The sequence below is a fragment of the Lolium perenne genome, chromosome 5 (assembly GCF_019359855.2).
Source record: "Lolium perenne isolate Kyuss_39 chromosome 5, Kyuss_2.0, whole genome shotgun sequence".
In the NCBI taxonomy this organism is placed as follows: Eukaryota; Viridiplantae; Streptophyta; class Magnoliopsida; order Poales; family Poaceae; genus Lolium; species Lolium perenne.
The window spans coordinates 208,016,731-208,024,807 of NC_067248.2; the positions used below are offsets into that span (position 1 = coordinate 208,016,731).

The following is an 8,077-nucleotide window of genomic DNA, read 5'->3' on the forward strand; positions in this document are numbered from 1 at the left end:
GTATCAATACCATATCCTCTACCGTATCCGCCGGATATCCTCTTGATCACTATCCGCATCCGTATCCATATCCGGTGGATTTCTAAAAATGCATACCATATCCTCAAAAACGGATACGGATGCGGATTCGGAGCGGAAATTATCCGTACCATTTACATCCCTACGCCTATGGTGGGCTGGGTTACAATGGTTTCCCCTCTGTAATGGACGTCGTTATTTCACTCTCGAGTTTAATACAAAACATGCAGATATCATGCTGGTACTTTAAAAAATAGATATTCAAGGAAACTAAAACAAAATTAGGAAACACGCCCGAGGATTTTCAAGGACCCAAATGTTGTGTGCCTTTGGCCCAAATCGGCACGGCCCGGAGAGGAACGGCGAGCTCCAGCGCGGCGGCGAAGCGATCGCTGAGGTCAACGTCGCCGGGCACCATCCCGTCCGGCAGCCTCCACTCGAACTCGTGGAGCAACGATGCCAGCACCATCGGCACGACCGCCACGGCCAGTGGCATCCCGGGGCACGCCCTCCGCCCCGACCCGAACGGTATGTACTCGAACGACCTCCCCCTGAAATCCACCTCCCTGTCCAAGAACCTCTCCGGCGCGAACACCTCCGGCTCCGGCCACACCTCGGCATCCCTTCCTATGGCCCACACGTTGATGAAGACGCGGGCGCCCTTGGGCACCGAGAAGCCGCCGAGCGTCACGCCAGACTCCGACACCTCGTGCGGCAGCAGCAGCGGCGCCGGCGGGTGCAGCCGCATTGTTTCCTTTATCACAGCCTGGAGGTATGGGAGGTTGGCGAGGTCACCTTCCTCTGCATTGCCGGATCCAAACGCTTCCTTGAGCTCGGCACGCGCCTTGGCCATTTTCGTCGGGTTGCGGAGAAGCTCCGCCATCGCCCACTCCACCGTCGTCGTGGTCGTGTGGCTCCCAGCAATGAACAGATCCTGGGTCAAGACAGAAAGATGAATTCAGAAGACTATGCGTTCATGATTAATGGGTCATTCGCAGAATGTGATGTATGTACCGTGAGGAGAGCTCGAATCACCGGCCGCTCGAGCTGGGATTTGGCTGGGAGCTCGAGCAGCGACTCGAGCAGGTCACAGTGCTTCTCGGCGCTGTTCTGCCGACGGTCTATGACGGCATCAAAGAACTTGTCGAATCTGACGAGTTTCGCGGCGGCCACGCGGCGGCCACCGCTGAGGTCGAGCGCGCTGAGGAATGGAAATAAGTCGGAGATGTTGGGCTTGATCGACTCCGCGACGGTGTCTGCAATGAGCTCCATGAACTCCTGCCCCGACACGGACCCCATCTCGACGACGTCCTCCGAGAACAGGACGCCGGACATCATGTTGAGCACGGCGCTGAATACGGGGAGCGCGACGCGCACCGGACTCCCGGAGCTTGCGCGGAAGTGGGCCACGAGCTCCCGGGCCTTGCGCTCCTGGATGGCGTGGCTGGCGCCGAGCCGCCGAGACGTGAAGAGCACGGTGCTCGCCACGGTGCGCAGCTGCTTCCAAAGCGGGCTGGAGCTCGGGAGCCACACCATGGAGATGCTGCTGTAACCCCCAACTCTGGTGCTATCGGGGATCCACCGGTTGGAGACGGCGCCGTCCTTCTTCTGGAGCGCCTCGTGCGCTGCGCCCGGTGAGGACAGCACCACGGTGGTCACCATGCCGAGCCGTAAGGACATTACAGGGCCGTAGAACGCCGACAGGCGAGCTAGTGCGCGATGTAGCTCGCCGCCGGGGATCAGGTTGGGGATGTTTCCGATTACCGGGAACGGCGTTGGGCCCGGCGGTGCAGGCGCACCGGTGGAGGACTTGGTTGACTGGTTCCATAGGAAGCACAACAGTAGTAGGATACAGAGTAGCGAGATGCACACAGAGAAGAGGGTCAGCTCCATAACTCAAGATCCAAGATCTGACGATGTATTCTAACTTGTAAGGTTCCGTAACCAAGATGCCACATAAGTTATTTCACAAAGCTTGGTGCACAGAGAACCGGTGCTACCAGATTTTAAAATATTTAAAAAGTGCATATCTACATTTAAAAAATGTGTTACATTTATTACATGAAATATTCATGCGAAGTTTCGGTAGAAATTACTTTGTATTTTAATCTATAGAGAAAATAAAAAATATGTGGCTACGTATAGGGGTAGATATTTGTGAGAAATTTATCTTTTTATATAGCTTAAAATACAACATATTTTCTGCAAAATTTCTACCCTACCTTCAGAATGTTTATATGTATATGTAGATATTTAATTTCAATTCTTTTGAATTCTAAAAATATGATTTTAAAAATCAGAAGCACCAATGCTCATGTGCCAAAGACACTTTTCGCAAACCCCAACGACTGTTTGTATATAATATGTTTTCAGCAGTTGCAGGCTTAAAATAAGCACTCCTTTATATCAAGTTAGGAAATACAAGATAATTTAGTAATGCAGCTTCTATTATTCGTGACCTAGGGTTTTCGGGTCTTTCTCGCTAGCGACCAGGAGCCCTCACCGCCCCTGACACGCCACAGGGCCACCTCCCCTATCTCTCCTCCCTTTGTCGTTGAGCATTGCCCGGAAAAGCATGCCCGACACTAGTGGTGGAGAGGCCTTCCTCTTCCATTTGCTTGGCAGGCGACGTGAACGCCTTGTGTGGCGAGGGTGTGGTTCCTAGCAAAGTGGTGCGGCGACGGTGCCCTGGACAGCGGCGCTCGAGGGCGTGGCCTTACAACGACGACATCGAGGAGGCCTTGTTGGCTGCGTGCCCAGGGTCGTCCCTGTTATGACCACATGCGATGTGGGTCGTCAGTTCCTTGGACGGTCTGGATCTCATGGCTCAGGTTCGGCAGGGGATTGGAGTGGCAGGACTCCTCCGACGGAGTGGCGTTGTGGTGATGATGGTGAGCCGCCGACTCTCGAGGTCTATGATTATGGGCCTCATGGATGCTCAGGGCATGCGGTCGCGCGGAGCTGCCTTCTATTATATGGCCCCACGACGCGAGAGAGTGGACATGCAGCAGTGAGCTTATTGGTCTTGCGAATAATGGCGGCGGTCCTAAGATCCCTCTCACGCCATGCTGATGAACTGCTTGTTGATTGTCTTCATTGATCTGGTTGTAGTGTCGAGTTCTGAAAGGATCCGCCAGCGAACTCCAATGGACGACATGCCGAAGTTTGCCGGATCGAGATGGTATTCAGCCACGCGCAGTTATAGTTTTTCTGGCCGTTTAGTTTCAGAGGGGGCGATACGAAACTCTGCGGTTTATTTCCATCATGGGACATGTCTTTAGTTCCATGGTAAAGTCAGACTTAGAGAATGACATGGAACCCGAGTTCGAAATACTCGCAATGGTAGTTTAAGTCCTGGTGGCAATGAGATTTTGGCTTGGTGATAGTGACTTGGAGCAGCGGCATCAACAAGTGGGGGCGACGACACATGAGAAATTCACAATCTAAACTTGCGGGGTGAAAATCAAAAGTCTAACCTTAATTGATTGTGTAAGTAGATGTTCTTGTTGAAGCCCCTATGGACTTTCTTCGTAGGTAAAAAAAAAACTATGATTTACGATCAGAATAATAATTGTAGGGATTTTCTTTTCTGTAGTTCTTCTTGTAAGCCTTTGGCCCAAATCAGATGTTGGAGAAATAAAAGGAAATTAGGAAACACGCCACACGGTTTCGCGCAAGATTCAAGGACCCAAATCTTGTGAGCCTTTGGCCCAAATCGGCACGGCCCGGAGAGGAACGGCGAGCTCCAGCGCGGCGCCGAAGCGATCGCTGAGGTCAACGTCGCCGGGCACCATCCCGTCCGGCAGCCTCCACTCGAACTCGTGGAGCAACGATGCCAGCACCATTGGCACGACCGCCACGGCCAGCGGCATCCCGGGGCACGCCCTCCGCCCCGACCCGAACGGTATGTACTCGAACGACCTCCCACGGAAGTCCACCTCCCTCTCCAAGAACCTCTCCGGCGTGAACGCCTCCGGCTCCGGCCACACCTCGGGGTCCCTTCCTATGGCCCACACGTTGATGAAGACACGGGCGCCCTTGGGCACCGAGAAGCCGCCGAGCGTCACGCCGGACTCCGACACCTCGTGCGGCAGCAGCAGCGGCCCAGGCGGGTGCAGCCGCAGCGTCTCCTTCAGAACGGCCTGGAGGTACGGGAGCTTGGCGAGGTCACCTTCCTCTGCATTGCCGGATCCAAACGCTTCCTTCAGCTCGGCGCGCGCCCTCGCAATTTTGATCGGGTTGCGGAGAAGCTCCGCCATTGCCCATTCCACCGTCGTCGTGGTCGTGTGGCTCCCAGCAATGAACAGATCCTGGGTCAAGACAGAAAGATGAATTCAGAAGACTATGCCTTCATGATTAATGGGTCATTCGCAGAATGTGATGTATGTACCGTGAGGAGAGCTCGGATCACCGGCCGCTCGAGCTGGGACTTGGCGTGGAGCTCCAGCAGCGAATCCAGCAAGTCACCGTGCGTCTCGGTGGTGCTGCTCAGCCGACGGTCTATGACAGCGTCGAAGAACTGGTAGAATCTATCGAGATTCGCCGTGACCGCGCGGCGACGGCGGCTGAGGTCGAGACCGCGGAGGAATGGATAGAAGTCGGAGATGTTGGGCTTGGTCGTCTCCGCGACGGAGTCGGCGATAAGCTCCTTGAACTCCTGCCCGGTCACCGACCCCAGCTTGACGACGTCTTCCGAGAACAGGACACTGGACATCATGTTGAGCACGGCGCTGAACACCGGGAGCGCGATGCGCACCGGACTTCCGGAGCTCGCGCGGAAGTGGGCCACGAGCTCCCGGACCTTCTGCTCCTGGATGGCGCGGCTAGCGCCGAGCCGCCGAGACGTGAAGAGCAGGGTGCTCGCCACGGTGCGCAGGTGCTTCCACAGCGGACTGGAGCTCGGGAGCCACACCATGGAGATGCCGCTGTGGCCCATGACGTTGGCGCTGTCAGGGACCCACCGGTTCGAGACTGCGCCGTCCTTCTTATGGAGCGCCTCGTGTGCGGCGGCCGGCGACGACAGCACGACGGTGGTCGCCATGCCGAGCCGTAAGGACATTACGGGGCCGTAGGATGCCGACAGGCCAGCGAGTGCGCGATGCAGCTCGCCGCCCCGGAGCAGATTGGGAATATTGCCAATGACCGGGAACGGCGTCGGGCCCGGCGGTGCAGGCGCACCGGCGGGGAGCTTGGTCGTCGACTTCCTCCATAGGAAGCACAGAAGTGGAATACAGAGTAGCGAGATGCACACGGACAAGAGTGTCAGCTCCATAACTGATGTCGGCACACAAGATCGAAGAAAGATCTGTCGATGTATTTTGACTTGCAAGGTTCCGTGACGAAGATGCCGACTTATGTATGTTCCCATATTTGCTCATTTGTGAGATAAAAAACCACATAATTTGTTTCTCAAGGTTCAAACCTAACGACTAGGTTGTATATATATTTTCAAAAGTTGCAAGTTGCAAAGGTGCACGTCTTTTTGATCAAGTTGGGAAAAACAAGATGATTTGTCCAGTAATGCAGCTTTTATTATTCTGAAGACAAGTGGAAAAGGACCAAGTTGTGAAGACAAGTTGAGCAACTGTGCTAGTTTTCTATGTTCTAGATTTTAAATTTCAAGACTAATTGAATCCGAGATGAATCATGTGGCTACATGGCTACAATTGTTTACCTCAAAATGAAGTCAATACTACACAGGGTTTTACAAGTTCAGCAATGAATAATTTAGCAATGAATTCCACTATTGCCACTAGTGTCTTCTCAAAACTGCTAGAAACTCTATGTTTCTTTTTGAGCGGGAAATCTCCTGAAGGAAAGAGATTCTGCATTAAATTTCAGGAGGTAGCTGCCTCCTCCTAACCTAGCCGCCGCCTCCTCCTCTCCCGCCCCCCTCCCGGGCGACGGCGGAGGATCTACCCGCCCCGCTCCGAGCAGCCTTCCCCGGACCGCCGCACCTCAGCCGCCGCTGCTGCCGGCCCCGGCCCGGCCACCGCCTCGGCCCCGGCCTCGGCCACAGCGGCGGTGGCGGCGCCCCTTCCGTCGAACGACGAGGGGGGGGGGGGGGGGAGAGGGTTTCCACAGTGGCGTTCCATGGGAGGCGATGAAGCATCGGTGGAGGAAGCCGGGCGGCACGACTACTTGGCCGGGGCCTGATGCTCTCCGTCGGTAGCCATGGAGGATTCGGTGGAGCGGTGGCAGCCTCCGCCTCCGGTGACGGCTCAGCGGTGGTACGCATGATCCGCGCCGCCGTCTTCTTCCCTGGTGATCCGGCAGGAGGGACTGGCGGCGTGGGGGCTGCTCGTCTTGCTTTGTTTTTGGTGGCGGTCCTCGGGTTTCTCGCAAGCGAAGATGAAGATCTACCGGAGCTCAGTTTGCTTTGATCTGGCTGGAGACATGAGTTCCGGAAAGCTCCGCTGGCGAATGGAATAGTGCATATTTTGCCTCCAGTTTGCTGGATCGGGTGGTATTCGGTCGCGCGCACCCATGTTTTTATTCCGACCGTTTGGTTCCGGAGGGAGTGCCGCGAAGCTATATTCTGTGTTGACATCAGGTGACATTTTGGTCCATGGTGAAGTCAGAAGAAGGAATATCATGAAGGCCGGATTGGTGGACTGGCTAAAGGAGGTTCGAGTCAACGTGATGCTGAGGGATCTGCTTGGCGTTCCGGGCTTGCAGCAGTGGTATGCAAGTGGGGGCGGCAACACAGGGGAAGTTCAGAGTCTTACCTCTCAGGGTGAAAACCCAAGGTCTGACCTTAACTGGTTTTGTCTCGCAATGTTCTTGTTGGAGGCATTGTTTTGAGAGTGGGGACTATCTTCAGGGTGAAATCCTAAGACCTTTGGTCGGGCGACGATGGCGCTGGTGCACCGTTTCCTTCTTGGAGGCGTCGCTTTTGGAGAGTCTGTACTTCAGGTGTTGTCACGGTGGTGGTTGTATTGCTGTTGCTAGGTCTAGAAAGTTGTAGCGGGACTTTTATTTCTTAGTTTTGTTTACTCTTTTTTGGCTGTGTGCATCCGTACTGCCATTAGGGTGGGGCGTTGTTGTAGGGGCTGGGTGTAATTGGTATCTTTTGATATTAACTAGGACAATGCCCGCGCGTTGCCACGGAAGAGAAACAAAAAAAAATATTTTAGTAAAATTGAAATACTCATTAACAGCTTACATCCAGAACATTTTAACAATTACATATTGTCATCAATCTTTATAATTCACAAATTGTCGTCGGTCTTTATAACAGTTGATAGGTTTTATTTATAACATTTTATAATTATATATTGTCATCCATCTTTATAATCTTCAATGCATGTGCAAATCATTGGGTGGGGGTGCCCCCCTCCCTGACATGCACTAAGCTCCGCTAGTGCCCTAGACCAGCATACCGAAGCTTAGTGCGTTGTCCATGATTTTTGATGTCAATCCATTGTTATATATATAGCACTTTGCAAAAATCCAGTGATATTGCAAAATTTTGGAACATAACAGTCTATTTGATATTATTACCGCCGACCATCATTCTTGACATTATTCCATTTGCTATATTATAATCCACAAAAATTTACCTTAAAAAATAGCTTGCAACCAGAACCTCCTCTACATGGGAGAAACCAGGCCTCCGCAGCTCCGCTAGATCAGCACGATCAATAGGTTAAGCATAGGTTTGGCTCTAAATAATAATTAGCGACAGGTCATACAGGATGGAGGTCGGATCAGGGGTCGGTTCGGTCTTAGGCAAGACCATGGCATTGGACTTCGCAGTGGTAGCGTCCTGACGGAGGCAGCTCTCTCTCTCTCTCTCTTGTATAGGGAAACAAGAGCGCTGCCCAGCCACCGCGGGGTCCCCACCCGGCTGCTCGCCACGCCGCCCACTCCATTGCATGTATGTCAAGGTTCCTTCCGTTTCATTAGCTCACTTCACGATGCTGCTCTTTGGCTTCTTGACTTTTGGCTCAGCTCGATGATCACCAACTTGCAAAACTATATAAATCGGTGGAACTCAATTGACAGAGGCGAGGTGGGACTATTAAAAACAACATATCCAATTTGTTACGATAGCATC

General features: G+C 53.3%; 2 protein-coding genes across 2 annotated transcripts; both read right to left on the reverse strand.

The window, feature by feature from the left end:
• Positions 1 to 208: 208 nt before the first annotated feature.
• LOC127301776 (cytochrome P450 76M5) lies at positions 209 to 1,945 on the reverse strand. Its single transcript, XM_051332047.2, has 2 exons — positions 1,033 to 1,945; positions 209 to 952 (listed from the first exon to the last, which is right to left on the reverse strand). The coding sequence occupies exons 1-2, from the start codon at positions 1,909 to 1,911 to the stop codon at positions 323 to 325; spliced, it is 1,509 nt and encodes a 502-aa protein (XP_051188007.1). The 5' UTR covers positions 1,912 to 1,945; the 3' UTR covers positions 209 to 322.
• Positions 1,946 to 3,586: 1,641 nt separating this feature from the next.
• Positions 3,587 to 5,350, reverse strand: LOC139829700 (cytochrome P450 76M5-like). The gene is made up of 2 exons (XM_051332044.2): positions 4,409 to 5,350; positions 3,587 to 4,328 (listed from the first exon to the last, which is right to left on the reverse strand). The coding sequence occupies exons 1-2, from the start codon at positions 5,288 to 5,290 to the stop codon at positions 3,699 to 3,701; spliced, it is 1,512 nt and encodes a 503-aa protein (XP_051188004.1). The 5' UTR covers positions 5,291 to 5,350; the 3' UTR covers positions 3,587 to 3,698.
• Between the last annotated feature and the right edge of the window lie 2,727 nt (positions 5,351 to 8,077).

Excerpts from the sequence above, each read along its gene's own strand:
- LOC139829700 (XM_051332044.2), bottom strand. The coding sequence starts at position 5,290 with ATGGAGCTGACACTCTTGTCCGTGTGCATCTCGCTACTCTGTATTCCA. Across the intron at positions 4,329-4,408 it reads TGATCCGAGCTCTCCTCACG|GATCTGTTCATTGCTGGGAG; the intron begins GTACATACATCA and ends GTCTTGACCCAG.
- LOC127301776 (XM_051332047.2), bottom strand. The coding sequence starts at position 1,911 with ATGGAGCTGACCCTCTTCTCTGTGTGCATCTCGCTACTCTGTATCCTA. Across the intron at positions 953-1,032 it reads TGATTCGAGCTCTCCTCACG|GATCTGTTCATTGCTGGGAG; the intron begins GTACATACATCA and ends GTCTTGACCCAG.